Consider the following 23,747-nt stretch of genomic DNA (forward strand, 5'->3'; position numbering starts at 1 on the left):
CACTTAGGGGTTGTGGTGGAGAGGTTGTGATCGTTAAAGGACAATATACACGAGGGTTTATCTCACGGACCGACACTAATTCAGGAAGCTGGATTGTACCGGCATCAATAGCCAGCGCTTTGATAAACGGGAAAAGAGGATGCGTGTGAAAAGCAGGATTGTCCTCCCAGATACCGACGAAGATGATGTAAATGTTTGTACAGCAGTGCAGCGGTGGTCGCAATAGTAACGGGTGAGGCACGTATACTCACTGTCCTGACTGCAAGGGACGGTTTTGGTAGGCACAGTACCCACTAGGCAAGTACGGAGTAGCAGGTGCTGTCCCCTATCATTCGCATACACATAACATATCTAGGTACCTATTCATTTTATGGTATTCATCAAATGTGACAAGATTGAAGTACTTAATTACAAGTATCTGCCTACCTAGATACCTAATTTGTCTACAAGTGTTGTACGTATCTTCGAGTTATGGAGATGCAATTGGTGGGGGCGGGGTCATGGAATGGGGAATGGCCGACACCGCCGTTTGAGCGGCTACCACCGGGCTCGATTAAGGCACGGAGGACCTTCCACAAAGTATTCCCTTCTACGGTATACCTGCTGTCCTATAACTAGTTATACAGTATAGTTACTTGTAGTAGCTATACACATGGACACACTCGCTCAACCTTAGTCATATTCACCTTATGATTGCTCCTACATCCCGTGTGGAACCTACGAGCAATTACTACGTCCCGGATGAGGCATGCGAGCCATGTCCTCCTCACTTGGTCCGGCCGTCAGACTCATTGCAAAGACAAGCAAGGCAAAAAATTCGCAAACCAATCCTCAAGTCCAATTGGGAAGTCTACTCGTGACGTGCATCGTAAAGCCCGGCGTCAGTACTCAAAGCGAAGGCATTAGAGACGTTACAGAACATGGTGTACATATCTCCGTGGCTGCTCAGGCGCGAGACGGTGAAGCCAACGAAGCCGTTCGCAAGCTTTTCGCAAAGGTATCTTACTTTCCAGTCTACATCAGGGTACTATTCATATGGTATTGACGTCAGACATAGGCTCTTGGAGTGCCAAAGTCGGATGTTGAAGTCACCAAAGGGCTAAGGTGTCGAGAAAAGACGCTGAAAGTAGATAATTTTCTCACAAAATCGACAACAGTGGAGGCAGAAATTGCCAGAATTAGGTCTCTATTGCAAAGTAGTACTGATGCAAACTAGATCTGGTAATTGTTGCAGGCTATGGTCTCCTGCTAAAGCCATATTTGGTTTCGTTATCATTAATATCCTCCATCCTTCGCGTCCCTTGATCTGCTTAGATTTCTCTTTGCAGTCTTTCATTCATTCCATTAATACGCATTATCCTATCTCCGTGCTGGACAATGCTAATCTAGTACTGCCATGCACCGGCGTCGGTAGCATTGGCTATATAAACGTTAATATACGATCTCCGACAAAGCAGTGATGTTTATCTCAATACGTACCAGTAATGGCATTGAAACCCAAGCACGCGGGGTCACGCTCGACGCCCTCGATCTGGCCAAAAACTTGGTAACCCTCTCCTTCTCCTGCCGGGCAAGCAACGAGGCCATTCTCCCAGACCAAGGTTCCGAACGTTCCAGTCGAACCCTTGGACCATCCATCAACAATGGATCCCTCCGGCTTGTATGCAGAGTGGGGAGATGTGTATGACAGATTACCATCAGGGCCGACGTACACTATCATTAATGAATCAGCAACTGTCGCTTGAAGGCAGTTTCAATTTGAACTGCATGTCTTACCTTGCTGGCCTCCTGGAACGACAACTCCTAGGGAAAGAGTTTCCTCTCCGCCTGCAAAAACTGTCGTGTTACCAGACGGACATCCATCCCCGACCTGAGGGGGGCAGTAGGAAGATGGTCCAGGTCCACCGAGGAAGAACTTTCCACCACGAGCTGTCAATGGGAGCAAGTGCACAGGAGAGGCACTGCGGGTTGACAAGACGCTGAAGTAGGCTGGGGCCTGGGCGAGGGCACCGGCAGCGAAGAGAGACAAGGCGACGACGGACTTCATTTTGGAAACGACTGTTGGGTGTTGTGAAACTTTTTGTATGGGAAGAGGTATAGTACTGTGAAGTAGTATATATTAAGAGGGGTGTATGCAGCAATGGAAATGCGAGCTGTTCCTCGCTCTTTATACCTACGATACGCCCGCTTCAACGTGATATATCCACTTCTAATTTAACACCGCAAAATCCCAAACACCCTGTCAGCCTGTGCAAGTATCATTTTCTGAGGGCTTTGATCATTGTAGATCCCTGTGGAGATACGAGGATGCTGGGGGTAGTCACCCTGTGGCGCACAGAAATCGCCGCATGCTGGCCAGAGAACACGAAGGGATCAGCATGCTTTTGCCGTCGTTCGGTCATGGGACGTAACGAAAAATCACATAGCTACTTGTAATTGCTCCAATTATGGCTCCAATATGTCCACTTTGAAGCGAGCTGCAGCATGCTTGTCCCTCAGTACACTTTCGATAGTCTCTCCAGTTTGCCGGTTTGCCCGTCAGCCATGGGTAACATGTACTTACACACTCCTGACCGGTTCACAGAATGCAGAACATCAACGCGCCGAATGGGATTTATGAAATACGGGGAGTTGAGGGTTCCTGAAACACAGTAACTCAAGTAGTAAAGGCCGATCATCACTGCTCTAGCTTTCTCTAGCCTTCGTATGGCAGGTGACGTCGCTACAAGCATGCCGAAGAGGCCCGAGATGTTTCTAAAAATGATGTTCCCCCCGTTTTTCCCTCGGTGCCACACCTTAACTTTATTTATCCATCGAGCACTTCCCCATGGTCGCTCAGGCGTATTTGCTAGTGTTACCGTGTAACAATAGTCGGTCTACGTCCAGATGGAGTCATTCATAAATCGGTGCTGGATTCCAATAGATACATCTCCATCTTTCTTGTACACAGAGCAGCGGTGAGCCATAACAGCGCAACTGTCACCACGAGAAATAGGCATGGGACCCTCGTGATTAATCAATTGGCCGCTCTAGAAATTGAATCTGTTGTCCCATTTCAGCAGTCCAATCTATGATGCGGAGAGTTTCGAGGTACAAAAGTATTGGGCGGAGGCAAGAGGGAGATGCAACGATGACTGCAATCGCCTTCCATTCGTGCCATTACGGGGTTGCATTGGAGAGTCAACGCTAGTTATCGATGCACGGGTATATCTGTGTTGGGGTAGTTATATCAAAAGGCATGGAGTGAGTGGCATGGCACAGAACCAGCAAGGCAGCATCTGTGCTTTACCCCTCTGTTCCGCGATCCGCTTAATATCCTAAGCAATTGCCTCGATCTGATCGCTGCCACTTCCATCAATTTTCAATTGAGAGTTGACGAGGCTTCCGATGACGATGATTTGCTAATTGTGACAGTCTAAACCATACTTAGCCTACCTGCACGGTACATTGCTACAAGAACAAGGCGTGAAGAACCATAGATGGAGCGAACATAAGCGTGAACGAATACTTCCATATCAGTTGGATCTTCGTTTTCACGAAATATAGAACAAGAGCATTGCAAAATTATTCATATATTAACTTATGCGATCAAAGTATCATTTACATCCACAGACAAAGCTTCCCACTAGCCGTTCCAGCTGCAACCCAGTCCTGCGTAGGATGGAACTTCGCGACCGACGGAACAGCTGTTATGCCCTCTCCTCCAAGCTGTGCAAGTTGCTGTCCTTTGGCCGTATATATGTCGACAAATCGGTTCATGTTTCCTATGCAAAATCGTTGGACGCCATCCAAAGGATTGAGCTGCCACTGAGCTCGTAATCTATCATCGTTGGTGTCAGTAGACTGTTCGCCTTTGGGGCCGATACCAGAAAAGAAAACATCTCAGCTAGAAGTTGCAACTTACATAGTGACCCATCTTCCAGTTTGGTTGTTATGTGGAATTACAGCAGAAGGCCGCATCTCCTCGTCCGTCAAGGAAGTGCCAACTTTCCAATCCCCACTTTTGGTAAAGTCATAGATCTTGATGGTATCGTCGTAAGATGCTGTGGCAACTTGCCCAACAGAATTCCAGGCGGCATGTGATACAGACAATCGACTCTCGTGTTCACCGACCAGAGCTGGTAGACGCCAATCGCCTTTCCCATTTATCTTTCGCAAGTCCCATATCTTGAGTGTGCGGTCAAGTGAAGCGGTCGCGACAAGGTGAGGTTGCAAAGGATGTAAGCTGAACCCTCCGATCTTCTTCTCGGATAGCTGGAAGATCTCGAGTCCTGCCGCTTCTTGGGCGGGAGTCCTCATATCGTACATTCCAAATTTCCCATCTAGGGTAGAGAAGTAGAGCATGTTTGCGTCGGTTTCTGATATTTCAACCCCAGATAGCGGTGCATCTTCATCTTTGTCAGCTGGCGCATATACTTCTACTGCAACACCCTTAGCAAGGTCCAACTTGCGGACAGTCGAGTCGTATGATGCCGAGTAGAGCGCGTTTGCATCATGAGGACTAAATTGAAATGTGTGAATTGTCCGGGTGTGTGGTTTAAGAGTGGTGATACTGGGTCCTTCAACATCTGCATCTTCGTCATCGTCTTCTGCTACCGGTGTGGCTTTCTGGGAGCAGTCACATATGCCTAGATTTCCAAGTTTATCGCCAGCAAAGACCAGAGGTTTGTCAGCGGTCGGGTGAAACCCCATGGAATACTGGTACGAGTTAATTAATGGCAGTCGGCCGACAGGATTCCAAGTCAGCTCACAATTCTTTCAGGGGTGATCTTGATGTCACTTGGTGAAAAATCCTCCCAGAGCTTCAATCCCGTCATTTTCTCCCTTAAGCTCTTGAGGTCTTTGTCCGTGGTTTTCCCAACGTCTTCCACATCGAATGTACGCTCGTACGGCTTCGCAGGGCCTACAATGGAGAGAAAGTTTCCACTTTGATCCCAAGCATTCCCTGCTACCACAATGTCACTGAAGTTGAATGCATCGCTTATGCGCTGGCGTTTGGCCTTATCCGCTTGTCTTTGCAATTCGTGCTCTTCCTCTGCCTTGCGCTTCGCCTTATCACTGTCTGCCTCAATGCCCCTTAATCTAGACGATGTCCGCCGTGGCACGACTTCCTCTTGTTTAATCTTCTTCGGCGCAGTTTTCTTCGATTTCGGTTTCGCAGACGTTGCGGTTTTTGCGGTGGGAGCCAGGCCAGCTTGAGCAGCTTCCATTTCAAGATTGCGGAGAAGGGCTTGCGTCTTCGCGATGTTTTCTTGTCGCTTTCGCTCATACTCGCTGATTTCGACCTTTTGTCGCGCCATTTTGGGCAGATAAAGTCGTCGATACCGAAATGATTGGAAGGCTACCGAAGTTTTTGGAGGCTGCTTTGACTCGAATTCAAAACTGTAATGCGTGCGCCAACATCAAGTTAGATTTATGCTTCTTCCAATAATTTTATGACGAGAATATTTTGGGGTCTCGACTCACAATTCCAAAATGCGAAGCAATGGTCCTCGTTGATAGTTGTGTTTCTGTTCCTGGAGTTGCCGATCGTCATCGATCTTCGGAGGAACGCGTCGCATGCAAGTCGCGAAAACACGGTTATCGCAAGATCACGTGGGTGAACATTAGTCTGCGAACGCTAAAACATGCGATGAAGAGCCATGCAGTCAAGGCTCACCATGATCTGATCTCAATTATCATCCATCAAATCCCACACTGCCCAGGTTTCATAAACCCAGTTGAAGTGCTAGAAAACATTGCGATACAGCAAGCCTGCACCTGCCTATATCCGTGACACCTAAGGACAGAATTCCCTTCTCAGCACCATTATACGCTCCGGGAACAGCACCGGGTGATCAAATCGTATTAACCAACATGGCCCCAATCCGATTATCTAAATCAGTCTTTGGGACACTTCGAGTAAAACCAAATCATACTTTACCCATTCGACAAAGATGTTTATACCATTCGTATGAACACGACCAGCCGCCGCCCTTCCCAGAGGCCGAGTCTTCGATACTCTCAGCAGCGATGCGCCATGTCCCTGATCACGGCTTCACAAATGCAGCACTGAAATTTGGCGCCCGCGATGCTGGTTATCTTGACGTCTCGACGAACCTTCTCCCCCGGGGCGTCTTTGACTTGATCAATTATCATCTGGTCACGCAAAGACTTGCATTGAAAGACTCTGTCCAATTTCCTACGGAGGGACAGGTGGAGGGGAAGGCAATGGGCGTTGGAGCGAAGGTCAGGGCGCTGACTTTGGCACGTTTGCGTGCCAATGGACCCATTATTCACCGTTGGCAAGAGGTGCGTATCTAAAGTTGCTGCTATGAAACGTGCAGGCTGCATATGTACTTTTCTCATGCATGATTCCAGGCACTCGCCATAATGGCCCAGCCAACCTATGCCCCGGCATCTGTAGCTGAACTGGCGCGACTGGCCGACGAGATATGGTTTCTCGCGGCAGACACCAGCGTTGACTCGAGCTGGTACACCAAGCGCGCAAGCCTGTCAGCTCTGTACGCCGCATCGGATGTGTTCATGACCCAAGATACGTCCAAGGATTTCATTGAGACTGAACAGTTTTTCGATGCGAGGTTGAAGGATGTGTCACGCATGGGAAGTTTCATGGGCGCTGTGGGCGAATGGGTCGGATACACAGGTCATTCGGCTGTCAACGTACTGAGGAGCAAGGGCGTGAGGATATGACGATGGACGAGATGATAAAGTCTGAGCGTGCGCGCGATCGATTGAGGAGGTGTACAATATGGTTTGAGTTGTACGATTGATCGTAGATGTAAATTACTGAATGCGAAATGCATCGAGATTGCGACGACGGGATGTACGAATACTTGGGTACGAGTAGTTGTGATAGACAACCGATTACGTCACATGAGTTTCGAGGGTGTGTAGGCTCTGGGATGCATCGGAGATGTTGTTGGTGCAAGGAGGCGGATCGGAGGTGGAGATATGCTATTGGAGGTCAGATGATGACATGCTTAGTTTCCACGAGTTTCGAGAGGCTCATGGAGCGCTCAAGTTGCTGCACAGCATCGCTGATACGGTGGATGATGATGACGGAAGAAATGGCAATCCAAGGCTCTACACCGGGTAGCATGATGCAATTAAAGATGTGTCCTGTTACAGAAACAGTAATAGTCGATGCGCACCTTCAGACTCGATTCGTGATGAGGAAATCCAACGAGCCGTTTGGGGTGGGAGAAGGGGACTAAAAGAGATTGGGCGAATCGGTACGTAGGCCTAGGCCAGACCACGAAGACTACGAGTAACTCGTTTATTGACCTAAACCTCTGTACTACTGGCATTATTGGGTTGTGTTGGAGTCGATTCGATTCGATTCCGATCCCATCAGGGTCCAGAAGCCGAAAGCAGCCAGCACGGAGAGAAGGATAACCTCGCATTGCCGGCCTGGCAGTGACTAGGTTGTCGTCGGAGAGGGGTCTAAAGTCTGGACACATGGAATCAACGTCCATACGTCTGTCATGGACCATGGGCCATGGGCTGTGAACACCATGTTGCTCACCCATTGCATGACTTGTACCATTTAAAGTTAGCCAACTCTATACAATTCGAGGTACTTATGCAGAGATACCTATGAGGCACGAATATTGTAGGTACGGACAAGAATCAAAGCATGGAGTATGCATGTGTGTGTCTATTTAGGGCGATCAAATGTTCTAGAAAAAGGGTCTTTGCTGATATGTTCCTACATCAAGTAATTGATTGGAGTTAGAGGGAAGTGTGCAGGCGTAGGGCTAGGGGGGAGGAGGGAGTAGCGTTCAGGCACCCCATTCTACCTCGTAAGAAAATGAAAAGGAAAAAGAGCAAGAGAAGAAAAAAAAAATCAAGAAGACCAATAAATGACAATAAATCAACCATTCCAACAAGAGATCGACGGTAGGCATGGTCTAGATTTCGAATGGAACGCGGCGAAAGGGTTGAGGCTGTAGGTGAAACGTTGTAAAGGGAACCAGACTATTTACTGCCCTGCGTGTACGGAGCGTTACAAGGAGGACGCCGAGTGAAGGATTGAAAGTGATCGCGGTGATCATGGAGATCGTACTCGTAGTTGTGGAGCGATCAGAGAAGAGTACTCCGTAGACGTGTATGTACTACTTGTGCACTGTATGGGAAAAGTATGGAGTGATTCGGCTTGTTGGTAAATGGTCCGTCAAGTGATGCGATCAATATGGCATGCCTGGGGCCTGATCGAAGAGTTATGGCCCCAGAGTCCAGCAGATGCCTACTGTGTACTCCGCAGGTACATTCGCTATTGGTATGATACCTAATGCCAGAGGGCCTTCGTGCCGCCATGGGTCTTTTGTATACGAGCAAGAGGTGGTTAAAAAAAAGGTACGAGGTATGAGAACCTAGGTACACACCTACATAGACGACCCTAGAAAGAAGACCCTTTAAGAATTGATACCTCGTAGCTGTACTGTGTACCTGTGTTGTATGTATGTACACATGTAGACGGTTTGCCATAGGGTCTGGAAGAGGCATCGATGACATGGTTAGATCGGCGATTGCAAGTTTTGATAACCGGACGTTGATTGGATGCGGGCGATGGTGCCATGAGCGTTTTGTGTACGTATAGGGCGCTATACCTCGTATGGAGGGCATCGTTACAGGTATCGTAACCTACTAAGTGCTAAACAGGAATAGTGCCCCCTCCTTGGTAAAAATGGGAGGGTAACGCCACTGTGCACGGTTCCCTCCCGATCCCGATGACGAGCCAAGACTTCAATCCGGATCGTGAATTCTATGACATCGAATGCCTTGATCAATTATCATCTCCAGATCCCAATCCACACCCATGGCAGTCGCTGCAACTCAACCACCCTTTGAGGCCCGCCTCGTCGGTGTCCTCTCCAAATCCTCATCATCCTCATCCTCATCCTCGCCCTCGCCCTCACCTTCACACCAACACCCACGCCCACACTCGCACTCACACTCGCACCCATCACCACAACCAAAGCCAACTTCAGCTCACCTCCCCTTGCCAACACTCTCTTTCCGTCGTCATCACCATCCTCACCACTCTCCTCGACGATTCACACTAAACACAGCACCCTCCACGGCTGCAATCCATAATTTTGATCGACCCCACACTTGAAAAGGAAAAGCTTATTCCTACACCTGGATATCTCATCGCATCACATCCCCGGCCCACCTCATTCTTCCAACTGTGCAGCGGCACCTGCAGTCTGCCGCCGCCATATCGGTCGCGCTCTTCGCTCCCGTTCACGCCTACGTCGTTGCCAACATATTCGATCTCGACGGTCCCAACGTTCACATAGCATGCTTGCTACGCTCCTGCATTGGCCACTGCCATCTCTGTAGTACAGGCTTTCGCCATGAACAACCCTCCTGGATCGATCCCCGCGCGTAGCACGACTCCGCACCCGCGACGGCCGCCTGCTCACCAATCTGTATCTCTCCGCCATAGCCCGCCCACCGAGAAGCATGCCGCAAAGACACGCATCCGACCTCAGAGCACCACTCTTAGTTCCCCCAATCCACCCGCCAGCGACAAGGCGAACCCACCTTCGAGTGTTTCGCCCAAGATAACGAATAAGAATAGCTCTGGAGAAAGCAGTGATGCGGGCAGGTGGTTTGAAAACACCAACAACAATGCCATCCAGGGTAACACATCGTTTGCCGATAGTAGGTCCTAACCCGCTCTCTTCGGTCAACAATAGCTGATACGACCAGCAGATGATCCACCTTTCTTCCTCCGCAACTCCTCCTCTTCAGGAACTCCCCCAGAAGGTTACGATGTGCGCCCCGCCCCTTACCGTCAACAATCGACTTCGATGCCATACCGGCCCAACCTTGCGCACCTTGGCACAGACGGGAGCAGCACTGAAGAGTTCAGAAGTGTGATAGATGATCTGACCGTTGCGAACAAGAAATTGAAGCAGAAGCTAAAGAAATACGAGAAATTGTACGATGCCCATCTTCAGGATGAAAAGTTGTTCGAGGTGAGGTTCCACGGATTGCCTGATCATAAGAAGAAGGAATTGGAAGATACTCTGCGCACATTTGCTGCCAATCTTGACGACACCTCACATAACGCCAACAGTTTGGCTGCACCGTACCCTACCACACTGGATCAACATAAGACGTCGTCTCTCAATTCTCGTTTTGCAGAGTCTGGCTATGCATCAATGCCGGCATCGGGTCAATATTCTAATGCTCCCTCGGGTCAGACAACGACACCATCCGGTCACAACAGTGATCGACAGATGTCCAGATCACAGTACAGTCGCCAACAACAGAGCATTCGATCTTACCTACAAGACATTCCGCCAGGCCTCTTGCCGAAGCACAATGCGGCAATGTCAGACAAGACCAAGAAGAAATTAATCGTTCGTCGCCTGGAGCAAATCTTTGCTGGAAAGCATTCCGTACCTGGACATCACCCGCAACAAGCGCAACAAGAAGAAGTAGCGCAGTCCGCGGCGACTGCTGATCGTGAGGCCAAGGAAGCAACCGGTCAACCATTCCGCAAGGAAGGCTTGCGGGAAGCTCGCATAATGCCAATCCGCTCCGAAGACGATCACACATCTGCCCATTCTTTTGGTACCCAAAAGTTGCGCCCCTCCATGGCTGACCAAGGATCCGGTTCCCCGGATCAGCGGCCCACTCGACCCCTCGATCTGGATCCCTATCGTGCTCAGGTGCCTGCAGAGAACATGGAGTATATTCGCCACCTAGGTTTTACCCCCCCAGATATGGAGTCTGAAGTGTCACCAGAAGAAGGTCACGGCTGGCTGTATCTCAACCTCCTGATTAACATGGCGCAGCTCCACACGATTAATGTTACCCCGAGCATCGTGAAAGAAGCAGTCCAGGAGTACAGTTCCAAGTTCGAGCTGTCGCACGATGGCCGCAAGATAAGGTGGAAAGGTGGCATCGATGTCACCAAGAACAGTGACAGTTCCTCAGAACGACTGAGTAACTATTCACCCTACGATCTATTGGCTGAAACAAGCTCCGGGTCACCTTCCAAGCGCATGAAGACCGAACACAGTGGGCATAGCATCGATTCATCTTCCGTGGACCCAGAACAGGAAGCACGACGTATGGCACGTGCAGCAAAAGAGAGAGACCAAAACAAGGTGGCTTACACTCCACTGTTTTTCCACAAGGAGGACTCGGACGATGAGAATGATATTTACAATATCGACATCTCCTCAAGCAACTCACCTTATCTTGCGCAACAACGAGGTGACTCGTCAGGTTTCGCCAGTTCAGCAATGAGAAGCTCCTCGTCCCGGAAGAGGCGCGAAGACGGTCCAATTATATTCTACAACAAGGCTAAATTCTGCACCGATCTGAGCGGCGACCGAAAAGGCTTCTCCGTTATTAATGCCGGCTCATATAAAAGTCTTCCCACTCAACCACTCGGAGTAGAAGCTCCCGTCTACACTCGAAGTGCCGCGCGTCGTCATTTGGATAATCCTTCTGGAATAGGGGAGTTGAAGGGTTCACGGGATTCTGAACCCATGGACTTAGATCTGGATCCTAAGGGTGCCCGCACAACATCAAGTGAGGGCAGCATAGGGTTTTCGCCCGAGGCGCTTCGTGGTGACTCTGGTGACGACAGTCCGGATGTCATGGAGTTCGAGGCCTCTGGGCTAGGAGGGGTGCAACCAGATGATAATTTCTCAATCAAGGTCAGGCGATCTCAGCAATATGAATCACTTGCACAAGGTCAACACGAAGCTAGAAGATCAAATTTATACCCCAAACTCATCCAGGATGCATTGAACGACCGAACCGCAAGTCAAAAAGAAAGAGATGCCAACCAACCCATCGTACGAGAAGATATTTTGTCTGCCTCGCGTAGAAGCTTACCGAGTTCGGCATTGCCGCCTGCATCATTCATGCCATTTGACTCTACTTCATCTGGCGATGTTGATTCAGACCTGGAATCAGACGTTTCATCTGGCCCTTCCACATCGAGTTCCTCAAATCGGGATTTTGACACTGAAATACATCTTGTCAACTTTTCACCTAACAACCAAGGCGGTCATGGTGAGAACAATGATGAAGAAGATGGGTCATCTGGATCGGAAAGCGATACAGATAGCAGCATTGACTTGCTTGCTACAGCACGGAGACTGGTACCTAACACGGTGTTAGCCAGTGAAAGAGAGTATGACGCCGATTTAGCTGAGCGACTTGCCCATGAAATTCCGGCCGGAAGTTCTGCCGCGACTGCTGGTGGTGGAAGCGGCTTCAACACTCCCGTGAGCAGGCAAGACCAGGGAACTGAGGATGGCGGTAGCTCCAAACGTCCAAGCAATGCAAGCGGCAGTGCCTCGACACGCGCAAAGAACCTGAAGCGAACCAGAACGAGTGATGGCATGGCGAACACACAAAGAAAGAGATGACCAGATTAAAATGATTTTACTAAGGCATATCTCTTATCCACTTATTTTCCTGTTCATATTCCAGAGCTGAATACTTTATGTGGAATGCATTTGGTGGCGTTTTCCTATTGCCTTTATACCCCCCCCCCCGCTGTACGCGCTTCACGCAATTTGCTAGATTTCCGAATAAAAGAAATATATATATTGTTCTCCCCTGTTGCGAAATTACAACGTGTTTGGTGTCGTGTGCTCCTGTGATTGCACCATTGCAAGGAATTCACGTGGACTGGGGCCATAATTATTCATCTAGGGGATAATTTACATGATTTCATTGCAAAAGGTTCCTCTACGTATTCGAGACATATTGTACAACAGGCAGCTAGGAGAACAGGCAAGAGAAGCCCTTTACTCTAGGCCAAAAAACAACGACCCAAGTTGAGAGGCGTGCTCTTCGCCGTTCAGTTTCTCCAGCAGCATCTACATTTTAGGTACCATTACTCAGAGATCCGTACAGAAGTGTTAAGTGGATGATTCCCATAGGACCGGATAGATGAGTGCTCCACGCCCATTCCCTCAAAGCCTAGGGCTACTATGTTTCAAGAGGGGGATAGTATCCTGTCGCTCTGGTCCGTCTCAGGGCTGCTCAAGTCGACAGCGCTCTGATTGTAACCGTTGGATTGTGTCCCCTGCTCTGCCCTCGCAGTGCTCCACGCGCCGAGTCTCTGCGCAACCCAGTCCTTCCAGGCCGCGATTCTCTTCGCACCCTCGGCAAAGGTCTCCATCTTCCAGAGCTGCCGCATCGCTTCTCCGAGTTTTCCCTTCCGCGCGTCGTCGGACTCGCGTAGGACGTCTTCGAGGATACGGAGGGTGAAGTTATCGGGCTCGACGCCGCTGTTGTTCATGTCCTTGAGGAGGTGTTCGATGTATGTGAAAGAGGAATGCTGGAGCCAGGTGTTCATGATCAAGAGGTTGTAGAGTTGGGTGGAGGCGCCCAGTGCGTACGACGAACGTCCGAGCGACTTCATCGTCGGCAGGATGGAAAATGCGAGTGGAGATGAGGGGAAACGTTTGTTGAGGAGGCGCGTGGCATATACCAAGTGCGATGGATAGTTGGGCAACAAAATGCGTGTTTGAGACTGTAATTGGCCCTCCGCGGAACCTGACCGATCGGAATTGGTAGTGTTAGTCGATGCCGTAGCATGTTTGCCCCTCAGAGAGCTCGTTGGCTTTTTGGTAGGTTGTTGCTCGCTGTCCAGGTCCAAACTTCGGATCATGCTGAAAACCTCGCGTTCCAGAATGTCCCAGACTTCTCTGTCGGTCTTTGCATGATCGAACAGACCTCGTACCCGAGCCTTCTCTGCGTCTTGCATTCCCTTCCTCTTCGTTGTCTCCGCCTGGGTTTCCTGCGCCGCTTTGCGTCGAGCTGCATCGTGCTCTGGCTTCAGTATCCGTTCGGCTATTGTCTTCAGATTCTCGGTCGGCTTTCTCGACAATGTCTTATGCGTTTGGTTGGCGGGCAAACCAGCAAGGACGGAATCGAACACAGCATCAAGAGATGCCGAATCTGAATCGGGGGTGTTCTCTTCGTCCTCCTCGTACCACTCGTCGGCGATTTGATCAATCTCATGGGAGAAAGGTATCTCGCTGCTTGATTTGTGCTCGTCCGTCGTTTGGAACTTTTTGTACAGCTTCTCGAAAGCAGCGCGCTCGGATCCCGTAATGGTGGTTCTGCGTGGCGACCTTTCGTCTTCGACAACTGACAATTGGTTGTCAACGACATTGTCTAATGGCAGATCGATGTTCTGCCTATGGTGCGATCCCGCATTGCGGCGTCCAACCGGGAATCCCATAGGATTCCATTGCTGAATTGTCGCTGTTTGGTACAGAAATGGTACGAGGTTTTTAGAACTCGAGAAGGTAGCAGGCATGCGAGACCGCGAGAAAGCGCATAATGTATTCTTAGAAACAGGCATCGATCTATATTAATAACCAATGCATAGGATACGGGAAATGATGACACTTGCGGGGGGCGTGAATCTGAGGAACAGGCGTGATGGATGAGGATGCTATCAAAAATCTGTACAGGTGGACCGTGCACTTGCTTTCGGTGTTCGATCGCTCCCATTGGTCAATGGTGGTTCGACTGCAAATAGTTATGGAGGCACAGAGGGTGGGAGGGTGGAATGAAACATCAGATATCACCCCACCGGTAGAAATTCGTTCATAAGATACTCCGTACATTTCCTTCTGAAATGTTGTAGCTAATTCACTCGCCAGAGAGTTATGAGCTAAATTGATGAAGAGTAGAACGTCGTGCGACGTCACTTTTACTTGCGTGAACAGCAATACTGGCAGCAGGATTGGTGCAAGGCTACCGTTGTTTGATACACCCATCCCCATGAGACTACAAGGTCTCCCACCCTCCATTGTTAATGTCTCCCTCTAATCGGCGGGCGATTAAACTCTGAATACCGCCTTCGAGCCAGACCTTCCTCAGCAGAACATCATAGCGTTTTGGATTCAAGAATAATTGATGGTGTCTCCTTAATGTAGGATCGACTTCCCCATGCTTATCCAGATAGGGGGCGACTGCCCAAGTCCCGTTGTTCTGATTGAGGAACAAAACCATACACTTGCGTATGTTGATGAAGAGTCCGATGTTACCACCGCATCTAAGATTCACTAGGTTAGCTATGGTCATGGTTTCGGCATGAGATTTGACTTACTTTAGTTGGTGTTTGTTGCAGCCGCCCTTATTCTTATCGGTCATGCAACAGACACCTTGACTGCACATGATCTCTCCACAGAAAAGACAAACGCATGGGTCGGTAAGCTCTCTTCCAGTAGTTGGGCACTTTCTCCGTATAGCCTCGTCGGTGAGGGCATCATAATTCTTAGGTAGCCCAACCAGCTCAAATATTGCCGGATGTGACAGTGATATCGATGTTTGAGATCGCTGTCTTCCCTCCCGTGCCCAAGCCCAGTGGCGTATCCATCCGGCTACCATTGAGCGTGTAGCATGACCTGCAGCAGACTGTTCACCAAAAGATGCAAATAACTCATGCAACGAAGGAAGCTTGAGTAAGGATGATAGTCGGTCAAGCTCTGGTCGATCTACCTGATCGAAGGGTATATGGGGAAGATCTACACCATAACGAACATGCATGAGGATTGCCGACTTCCGGATGAATGACAAGGCATACGTTGACATCATCTTATAGATATAAGACATGTAATGGGGTGCCATGAATGATGGAGGGATCTTCAAAGTGTCGAGGTCCAGGCAGACTTCCGTGTTGTCTGCGCGCGCAACATCGAATACGCAGGTGACGAATAAAAGCATGTTATGTGCTTCTTGGTCGGTGAAGCTGGTCTTGGCCGTTTGGTCAGAAACATCAAGTTGTTCCCATTCTTGGTCTTTATCCGGTGCTATTACTGCCGTTCGTTCAGTTGTGAAAGCCAATGCAACTCGGACCAGTTCTGCGATGTAACAGACACGCATGATGTGGTGAATGTCCAGTTCCAGGGCGGGAACAACGCAAGCAGAGCACTCCGAGAGGAAGATGAAAGGGTCCTGAAGCAGAAGAGGGGGTATTCCTTTCAAGTCGTACGGTAACGTGCTTGGATCGAAAATATTCGGATGCCCAATGAAAAGCTGGTGAAGTTGTCGAGCCTGGGTTTCTAGATATTCCGCCATGGTCTTGCCTGAGCCTTGATTCCGCAAACTCCCGATGGCAATATATGAAGTGATAGTTTCTGAAAAGATGCGCAGATGGGTCAGAGACTGGGGAGATATCTTATCGAGTAAAGTGCCTTTCATCGATTCCGATTGTACCCCTCGTTGAGCAATTTCAATGGCAGAAATAGAATAGCCGAGAGCATTTGCTAGCGCATCAGTATAAATGAGATCCTCAGAAGCGTTTGATATGAGGGCTGGGTAAGAGAAGGTGGAGTGAATTGAGTTGACACGGAATGTGTCTCTCAAGCGTTGATAGATTCTTAGAAGTTCCAATATTGGAAAGTTCTGGGTAGTCGTAGGGCTTGATTCGGACGGAGGGACAATCGAACCTGGCTGATCTTCATTTTGAATTTGAAGGAAAGCTGGGACTTGGAAACGGTGTTGAACGGGTGGTTGAGAAGCTGGTATGTTGGTGAAAGTAGATTTCACCATCTCTGGCAGTCGAGACGCGACCGGAAGTATAAAGTCCTGAGATGCATATTTATACAGTGCTCTGTGCTGTTGCGTGAACGTGGAAGGAATATCCGCGTGTTGGTCCTCTTGCTTCTGACTTGGCTGTGTAATGTGCTCGGCTACTTGTGAACTTATCCAATCTTCAAACGATGTCTGTGTGCTCAAAGAACCCGGATAGGCAATTTTCTGTCCTTTCCAAATGATGGGCAGGAAAATATTGCCTAGCGCTTTACAGAGGGGGCACATGAATTCTTTGAATTCTGGACGTTCAGGGTGATTCCGTGCAATTTGGCTGACATGTCGTCTTTGTGTCGCTTGCAAATACACCTCAAAACAGCTGTAGTGCATGATATGCCCGCATCCCGTAGTCACTGGGCCCCGTCTAGTCTGGGCACAGGGAAACCCGCGCCCCAGATCTTGTCGCTCCGTGACTATGCTGTCCCCGGTGGAAGTCACCTTGATGACTGTACGCCTGTTTCTACTGGCTACTCCAAACGGCCGGATACCGTCAGCTGAACGATCCAGATTTTCAGGGGTCTGCTGAACCTCGTTGACCCAGTCGTCGTCTTGGACATCTGTAACCCTAAGAATTGTGCTTTCAGAGACGAATCCAAACGTGCCGTAGAGGCGCAGATCATTCGTCTCCTCCTGGCACAGAATACAAGTCCCGCACGGATATTTTATGACTTTCTCTTCTTCAGTCGCGGTTCCACTGGCTTCATCTTCTAGATCACTGAAATCCTCCCCTCCCCAGTCGAAATCTTGGCTGGCCATGAATTTTCCTTGTTGTTCTTTGAAAGACGCCATAACTCGTGCCTGTCTTTCCAACGCCTGCTTCTTCTTCAATTCCTTCTCGTGCACAGTCACCGAGGCAGGTGAAGCAGTGTCCATTCTGTCGGTCGGCATGTGAAGAGACTCTGACGCTATTATAAAAATACTTTGCTGGCGCTGCTTGGAACGGTGAAGAATCAACGTTATTTTCGGTTCGCAAGATCGGAACTCTTCCTTTTCCAATAGTGTTTTCAGAATTGAAAGAATAGTGGGATGACCAGGAAGGCCGACATTTGCGTGCTTAGTGAGGATAGCTGTAACTAGAGAATTCGAGCCTGTTTCGTCCCAAGATTTTTGCTCCGAATTATCTTCGAGAATTGCTACAAGTAGTAGTTGTAAAACGAACTGAAGATATGTTTCTACTCGCGTTATCGGAATGCTTGGTGTTGCAGTAGGGGCGACGATCGCATAGCCTAGTAGGTAGTATATGATCTGAGTGAAAAGTGAAGTTCTGGTGAAGCCAGAGAGGTCCTTGAAAAGACCATCAGGGATCGACCGAAGCTTTGGTTCGAAAACGATGTCACTAGGCGCCTTTCCAGTTTTCTTGGCCATGTGATTCTTGTAAATCGTTTCAGCTTCCTCGCGTTGGTTTCGGTTGTAGTGGTGTATGTACGGGTCGATGAGCTCAATATACTGTTCTTTCAGCTCAAATGTGCCAGTATCTGACAACCCCTCAGGTGGTCTGAAATTTGTCATTTCAGAAAGAACGTCGGAAAATTCGTCCGCGCTCTGAACTTTGTCGCACAAGCGGCTCGTCATATCAGAAAAGGAAAGCGGCTTGAAGCAGAGTACGTGAGCAATGTCTCTGCGCATTGTCGCTGTCTGTGTATCCATGTCATCATCGACGGGAACTAGAGACGTACGGTCGGTGAGAAGAATTATCAGCAGATGCACAAAGTCCTCAACAACATCCAAGGTGTGGCTGTCTTCAATTCCATGTTGATTGTTGTTGTTGTATGCTCCGCTCATCCAGCCTAAGATTCCGTAACGGTCAATCATTGTGGCCAAGAATACTGCTGGCTCGCATATAACCAGTGCTGTCTGCAGGAGAAAGATATCTCGCTGATATGAGACATCGCGTTGCGAAACACTTCTGTATTGAGTCATCTGATGACGCAAAGTGATGCCGTTTCTGACCCAGATCCCTGCCCTCATCTGGGCTAACCAGGCGCATACCCTGAGAGGGAAGTCGAAAAGTGCGAGCAGGTATTCAGTCGAGGAGAAGTCAGGAATATTGACGGCTAGCGGTGAGTTCGGATCCTGGAGTTCTGAGTGCGAAAACAGCAGCAAGCCCAGTAAATGGTCTCGAGGCATACTACGCGCTCGATCTAATAACCACGAAAGCGTATAGTGAAGAGCATGGTGGAAACTCATGGGTTCTTTGGACACAACGTAATCCACGATCTTGTATGTAGGCCCCAAATATGTTGCCGGTTCCGCATCGAACTCGAACACCTCAAGGTTTTTGAACCTCGTTTCTGTCTTGAGCTCTGTTTGATCGAAGCGATGACGCTCTGAACCTATTGAATTGATGATAGTGACTTGAGCACTCGCACGAATGGCACGCCGAATGCTTGTGGGATCTTCGTCACTCCGCCACGTGAAAGCTTCAGAGAACTGTCGACAAAGCTTATTTATCTCACGAGTGATCAGAGACGCACTAATCCAGGCTTCCGTCTCATATTCCAGATGTTCGCCAACCGCACGTACGTTTGGACATATCCCTTGATGGAGCTTGACGAGATCAAGGAATTGTAGAATGTAACGACCCTCTTCCCTTATGCGCTCTTGAACGTGGTCAGACCCAAGTAGATATTTCATATCGAGGAAGAAATGGTACATGCGTCGATTGGTGACAGCACCTTGTTCAAACGCAAGTGTGGCCTTGGGGTCGACATTCCACGGATACCCTACTTGACGGGTGGTCAGGAATGTATACAGGATGGCCATAAGATTTGTCAGGAAATTGCCGCGTTCAACTATCTCGGCGGTTATTGATGGGGTTGTGAGCATCTGCAGCGAAAGGTTGATGATGGAGTGATCCGGCTCACGATCCGCGATGAGATATAGCTGAGCCAGTGCTGTATATACACCTGCAAACCTTAGTCCCAATAGCCGCTTGAACTGTGGGATTGTGACCACAGTGCTGATAAAGACATCTCTCACGCCTATGCGCAGACTTTTCCACATTCTGAGATCGTAAAGTATCAAGTGGTCGAGGCGTAAACGCTGCCAGATATCTTCATGTGCGGGAACCCCTGATCTCTTCCCATAGCCCTCGGGTTTCTCAAGCCAATACTGTTGTGGACGAGACGGACGCAGAGGGAGGACTCTTGTACGGGGGGTCTCTGGAACATGCATCGACGGTTCGACATGACTCAGCGCAGGTGCCCCGACCATCGGTTCACTGTCAGAGTCTGCTGGCGTCAGATTTGGGTTTCGTCGTCGCCCAGAGGTATGAGACTGTTGTTGTGGCGGGAGGGGTGGTGGTGGATAGCCCGCTAGAGTTGCCTCGGAAATCTCAAGTGCCTCATCCGGACTTTCATACGGTTCCATCTCTACATCGCCGTCGTTGTCTTGACTTAAAATATCGTCGATGTCCATCTCTTCTACACCATCTCTGGCGCCTCCCTGTTCCTCGTCGTCTTCATCAGATGCAGTAGTGTCCCCATTATTGGCATTGCGACGCCGGTCTCGTTGCGCTTGAAATGGTGGTTGAACTTGGATGTATCTGTGATATCCACCCATGTGGACCTCCATCTCCTCGACTTCATGATCGTCGAGCCCATCTTCACCAATGCCCTGGTGAGATGCCTCGCTCCCCACTCGCCAGGGCTTGAGCAATTCTTCGCATACCACCCGCCGAAGTATTTGGTTATCTTCACCGACACTGCAACCTGCGATGTCGGATATCCATTCAACGATTGTACCTCCCATCTGCTCTCGGAAGGTGTCTCGAGCTGAACGAATGGTGACCGTCAATTTGATATCTTCGATTATCTTTGCCATTTTGAGAAGTTCGGGCACATTCTCTGACGTTTTGATCGTACTTCGCCCGACTGCATCGACTTCGTGCGCCTTGGCGAGACCAAAGGACTGTTTCTGTTTACAAGCTCGAGCAACCTGATCCCGCACATCGTTGACTGTATGTTTCTCATCATTCCATAGAACCAGGGCAAAAAGTGGTTTAGCCTCCGGAAGATCACCCGAGCCGTACCATTTAGACGTGAGTCTTGATGTCCGCTCATCTTCTAGGATTGACTGCTCGGTTTTGGGCAATCGCAATTGCTCGGGGGAGCACGAAAATACGTCTATGAGGTAGTCCAGGGCTCTGGAAATGGTCATACGTATGCTCTCAAGAATTTCGTCCGGCAGTAATGATCCTTCTCTTGCCTTCCCGGCCGCTTTCGAGCCTGGCCCTGGAGCGGCGGAATGAATATTGCAATGTACGGGTCGGACCCAGGCTTCATCGTCACCACAGTCGCAGCATCCCGAATTTCCCGGCGATACGCTAACGTAAACTTGGTGTCCCTCATGGTCCGATGCATCAAAGCAGCGAGCGCACAGCACGCAAGTATCATCCGCGGTGCAAGTCTTGCACCGATAAGTAGCCTCGCCACTCTTAAAGATATGCCCGCATGGTTTCCCTCGTGCTGCTTCCGTATACTCGGCCCCATCTACAGCGCCCTGTGCATCGCGAATGCTCCAAGTAGCCTCCGGATCGGTTGGATGCCCGCGTGGGAAGAGAAATGGTAGGTACTCGTCATGTCCTGCGAGCGCCCGGAACAGGGTTTGGAGAAGTTCTCGCCGTGCTGCATCGGTAAAGTCATACCCATGTCGCTGCGGAAGCTCGCGCAGGTGTTGACATAGCTTTTGCTCCTGTAAAGAAATGAGCATCGTGGACGATGGCAGAGGTGAGTGTGATGAGGCGGGGTCGTTCTGTCGAAGCGGAGGACAAGGAGTAATGGTGCAGATATCGGGAAATAGCCTCTATGCCCCGCGCTCGTGGACCGGCCACCGTTCGGAGCTGTCAAAGGTTGAGGATTAGAAGTGTGGTTGGGCTGTGTCGCGTTGTTGCGAAGACTTGCAGGTGCTGGTCAATCATGCAGCGGCGAATGATAATCGTCATTAATAGCTTCCGCGCGGCAAAAGCGGCTCCTGGCGGCGTGTCCACACACTTTGGATACTGGACATCGTCACATGGGGATTATATGCTTTCAATAGCAATATCAGTTGAAAATGGCTTATGAGAGGTTGAATATTTATATCACGCTGAGACGACAGTTGAGTTGTTGTTGTACTTCTTACTATCAATGATCCAAGCCTGCGTACTCACTTTGATTCAACATAGTTCCAACACGTCCACGACTTTATCAACTTCGAGATATAGTATGTGCACCTTAGTAGAAAAGACTATTCGGGAAAGAAACCCACGATAGTTTTATTAGTAGACAGGCCGAGACAGCATTGCTACTTGCACGCCTTCTTGTAGAGTACAACGGTTTACATGGGCATGATCTCAAGGGTCTAGCTGCGATCAGAACCTCGAGTTGGTTCGCCAAATCTTCCACAGTTGCGCAGATCCTCTCGTTCATTCCCCCGCTTATGTTCTGACCATTCGCATCGATGCTTATTCCTCATCGGACTGCTCCATGTAACGCTGCTTGATGTCCTTCCATTGCCGCTATGTCGAAGATCAGCAGCCGGAACGCCGAGAATGAATGGGATGTGTACTTACACCCTTGTTGACAGAATCCCAAATTTTATCCGATCCGGTATCAAAAGCCCTGATATTGTCTTAGCCCACGGTCGCGCCGTCATCGGGTTTCCAGCACGTACAGTTGCAATGCGAAAGCCGAGAAAAAGACCGTGCCTAGCATGGTGGTATTCCGTCGGAGAAAGACGCTACGATTGACTGTCAGTATCGTTCCATCTAGGTTGTCTGCGTAGCTGAGGAAACTTGCTTGTAGATGCTGGATGCAAGCTAGTGATGGTATTGTTAGCAATGCATGGCAGAGCAAGAGGACTCTAGATTCGATCAATGGACTTACACCTGCCATTTTTGGTGACTGGGTTTCAGTGAGATGTAGGAAGATAGAACAGGGTGGATGGGCGGGCGGGCGGTGCTTGAAAGGTGATGTATCGTAGTTGCGCGGGTTATGAAGTTGAAGTTGCAAAACCCGCGAGGCCGCCCAGGGCAATTCGACTTATGGGTCGCGTGTGATTGGTCCAAGGCCCGGGCGATTCCGCTAACTACACTAAATCTACCTCTAAGTCTACACGTTAGGGACCCCACTGCTGTGCACACATCATATTACTCGTATCTTCTGTAAATCATTTACCAGACGTGAACAACGCACAAAACCCCATCAGGTACTTATTGTGGGATCTCACCACAGAACGATCGACGTGTGGCTGCTAGGCACCATCGGCTCACCAAGAGGGTGGTAATCGCCAGTTTCTTCGATATACTAAAGGCATACATGCCCTGCACAAGCTCGCGATCTACACGATGCCGACCATTGAGACACCCACGGTCTCCAAATCTGGTATTACGACCAACGCGTCGGGTGAACGCCATATTCCCGCCTCCAAGCGTGCAGATGGCTCTACACGGAAAGAAATACGTGTGCGACCTGGTTATCGTCCTCCCGAAGACGTCGAGGTTTACAAAAACCGCACAGCGGAAGCATGGAAGAATAGGGGGAAAGGCGGAGTACCAGGTGCCGAGTTGCTGAACACAGAAAGCGATACGTCCAAAGCTAGCGGTACTGCAAACAAGAATGCTAAGCGACGCGAAGCCAGGAGAAAAGCAGCCGCTACTGTGACAGAGGAGGAAAGCAAAGAGAAACATGCAAATTCTACTTCTAAGGAGATTCAAGATACTGGTGACATCCCTCAACCAGTCGATCCTGAGCTGGAGAAAGAGAAAGAAGCGAAGAAGTTGCTCAAAAAGTTGAGACAGGCTCGTGAATTGAAGGACAAGAAAGATAAAGGCGACGCACTACTACCAGAGCAATTCGAGAAAGTCATCAAGATCAACGAGCTCATTAGGCAACTAGAAGGGCTTGGATTCGATTCAAGCGGCGAGAAGAAGATTCAAACCTGATACCACCAGACCTACGGACGAAACTGTTCACAACAGATCTTTGATGCGGAGTTGTATGAATTGATCATTTTACCGTAACTGTCCCTTGAGAAGGCACCAGTGTTTCTGGTTTGAGATCATTTCCCCACCAACTTACAAGTTACTTCCTGGCGCGGCACAAGAGCCGCGTTGTCTTTGGTCCCATGGACCTCACGCACAGACTAGATAGCATCACCACATACTATATCTT

At 49.4% G+C, this 23,747-nt stretch overlaps 9 protein-coding genes across 9 annotated transcripts; 4 read left to right on the top strand and 5 right to left on the bottom strand.

Moving 5' to 3' along the window:
* Positions 1 to 757: 757 nt before the first annotated feature.
* BU24DRAFT_495405 (DUF167-domain-containing protein) lies at positions 758 to 1,216 on the top strand (the record flags this gene model as incomplete). Its single annotated transcript, XM_033534122.1, has 2 exons — positions 758 to 997; positions 1,058 to 1,216. 2 exons carry the CDS (start codon positions 758 to 760, stop codon positions 1,214 to 1,216), a joined length of 399 nt encoding a protein of 132 aa, XP_033380717.1.
* BU24DRAFT_275815 (uncharacterized protein) lies at positions 1,216 to 2,252 on the bottom strand. The gene is made up of 3 exons (XM_033522643.1): positions 1,777 to 2,252; positions 1,480 to 1,713; positions 1,216 to 1,420 (listed from the first exon to the last, which is right to left on the bottom strand). The coding sequence occupies exons 1-3, from the start codon at positions 2,045 to 2,047 to the stop codon at positions 1,386 to 1,388; spliced, it is 540 nt and encodes a 179-aa protein (XP_033380718.1). The 5' UTR covers positions 2,048 to 2,252; the 3' UTR covers positions 1,216 to 1,385.
* A 1,332-nt stretch (positions 2,253 to 3,584) lies between these two features.
* On the bottom strand, positions 3,585 to 5,552 carry BU24DRAFT_397496 (WD repeat-containing protein). The gene is made up of 4 exons (XM_033525346.1): positions 5,467 to 5,552; positions 4,752 to 5,382; positions 3,905 to 4,698; positions 3,585 to 3,820 (listed from the first exon to the last, which is right to left on the bottom strand). The coding sequence occupies exons 2-4, from the start codon at positions 5,298 to 5,300 to the stop codon at positions 3,601 to 3,603; spliced, it is 1,563 nt and encodes a 520-aa protein (XP_033380719.1). The 5' UTR covers positions 5,301 to 5,382; positions 5,467 to 5,552; the 3' UTR covers positions 3,585 to 3,600.
* A 304-nt stretch (positions 5,553 to 5,856) lies between these two features.
* Positions 5,857 to 6,693, top strand: BU24DRAFT_435735 (ubiquinone biosynthesis protein COQ9; the record flags this gene model as incomplete). The annotated part of the gene is made up of 2 exons (XM_033530115.1): positions 5,857 to 6,291; positions 6,361 to 6,693. The coding sequence occupies 2 exons, from the start codon at positions 5,857 to 5,859 to the stop codon at positions 6,691 to 6,693; spliced, it is 768 nt and encodes a 255-aa protein (XP_033380720.1).
* A 2,549-nt stretch (positions 6,694 to 9,242) lies between these two features.
* BU24DRAFT_276058 (uncharacterized protein) lies at positions 9,243 to 12,464 on the top strand. Its single transcript, XM_033522648.1, has 2 exons — positions 9,243 to 9,672; positions 9,721 to 12,464. Exons 1-2 carry the CDS (start codon positions 9,363 to 9,365, stop codon positions 12,405 to 12,407), a joined length of 2,997 nt encoding a protein of 998 aa, XP_033380721.1. The 5' UTR covers positions 9,243 to 9,362; the 3' UTR covers positions 12,408 to 12,464.
* A 173-nt stretch (positions 12,465 to 12,637) lies between these two features.
* On the bottom strand, positions 12,638 to 14,413 carry BU24DRAFT_426267 (uncharacterized protein). The gene has a single exon (XM_033528926.1). It carries the CDS (start codon positions 14,357 to 14,359, stop codon positions 12,983 to 12,985), a length of 1,377 nt encoding a protein of 458 aa, XP_033380722.1. The 5' UTR covers positions 14,360 to 14,413; the 3' UTR covers positions 12,638 to 12,982.
* A 78-nt stretch (positions 14,414 to 14,491) lies between these two features.
* Positions 14,492 to 21,491, bottom strand: BU24DRAFT_495411 (RING finger domain-containing protein). The gene is made up of 2 exons (XM_033534123.1): positions 15,113 to 21,491; positions 14,492 to 15,058 (listed from the first exon to the last, which is right to left on the bottom strand). The coding sequence occupies exons 1-2, from the start codon at positions 21,304 to 21,306 to the stop codon at positions 14,791 to 14,793; spliced, it is 6,462 nt and encodes a 2,153-aa protein (XP_033380723.1). The 5' UTR covers positions 21,307 to 21,491; the 3' UTR covers positions 14,492 to 14,790.
* Positions 21,492 to 22,039: 548 nt separating this feature from the next.
* Positions 22,040 to 22,469, bottom strand: BU24DRAFT_465921 (ubiquinol-cytochrome C reductase; the record flags this gene model as incomplete). The annotated part of the gene is made up of 4 exons (XM_033532316.1): positions 22,040 to 22,093; positions 22,148 to 22,196; positions 22,249 to 22,382; positions 22,461 to 22,469. The coding sequence occupies 4 exons, from the start codon at positions 22,467 to 22,469 to the stop codon at positions 22,040 to 22,042; spliced, it is 246 nt and encodes an 81-aa protein (XP_033380724.1).
* Positions 22,470 to 22,592: 123 nt separating this feature from the next.
* BU24DRAFT_276113 (uncharacterized protein) lies at positions 22,593 to 23,628 on the top strand. Its single transcript, XM_033522650.1, has one exon. It carries the CDS (start codon positions 22,922 to 22,924, stop codon positions 23,516 to 23,518), a length of 597 nt encoding a protein of 198 aa, XP_033380725.1. The 5' UTR covers positions 22,593 to 22,921; the 3' UTR covers positions 23,519 to 23,628.
* Positions 23,629 to 23,747: the final 119 nt, after the last annotated feature.

This window comes from Aaosphaeria arxii (assembly GCF_010015735.1).
Source record: "Aaosphaeria arxii CBS 175.79 unplaced genomic scaffold BU24scaffold_8, whole genome shotgun sequence".
Taxonomy (NCBI): Eukaryota; Fungi; Ascomycota; class Dothideomycetes; order Pleosporales; genus Aaosphaeria; species Aaosphaeria arxii.

Bases quoted from the DNA above. Each gene is read 5' to 3' on its own strand.
- BU24DRAFT_276113 (XM_033522650.1), top strand. From the start codon at position 22,922: ATGCCGACCATTGAGACACCCACGGTCTCCAAATCTGGTATTACGACC.
- BU24DRAFT_276058 (XM_033522648.1), top strand. From the start codon at position 9,363: ATGAACAACCCTCCTGGATCGATCCCCGCGCGTAGCACGACTCCGCAC. The intron at 9,673-9,720 runs GTAGGTCCTAAC...TGATACGACCAG, and splicing joins TAACACATCGTTTGCCGATA to CAGATGATCCACCTTTCTTC.
- BU24DRAFT_275815 (XM_033522643.1), bottom strand. From the start codon at position 2,047: ATGAAGTCCGTCGTCGCCTTGTCTCTCTTCGCTGCCGGTGCCCTCGCC. The intron at 1,714-1,776 runs GTAAGACATGCA...CATTAATGATAG, and splicing joins CGTTCCAGGAGGCCAGCAAG to TGTACGTCGGCCCTGATGGT. The intron at 1,421-1,479 runs GTACGTATTGAG...ACGTTTATATAG, and splicing joins GGGTTTCAATGCCATTACTG to CCAATGCTACCGACGCCGGT.
- BU24DRAFT_426267 (XM_033528926.1), bottom strand. From the start codon at position 14,359: ATGCCTGTTTCTAAGAATACATTATGCGCTTTCTCGCGGTCTCGCATG.
- BU24DRAFT_495411 (XM_033534123.1), bottom strand. From the start codon at position 21,306: ATGCTCATTTCTTTACAGGAGCAAAAGCTATGTCAACACCTGCGCGAG. The intron at 15,059-15,112 runs GTAAGTCAAATC...AGTGAATCTTAG, and splicing joins TGCAACAAACACCAACTAAA to ATGCGGTGGTAACATCGGAC.
- BU24DRAFT_397496 (XM_033525346.1), bottom strand. From the start codon at position 5,300: ATGGCGCGACAAAAGGTCGAAATCAGCGAGTATGAGCGAAAGCGACAA. The intron at 4,699-4,751 runs GTGAGCTGACTT...AACTCGTACCAG, and splicing joins AGATCACCCCTGAAAGAATT to TATTCCATGGGGTTTCACCC. The intron at 3,821-3,904 runs GTAAGTTGCAAC...CAACGATGATAG, and splicing joins ACTGGAAGATGGGTCACTAT to ATTACGAGCTCAGTGGCAGC.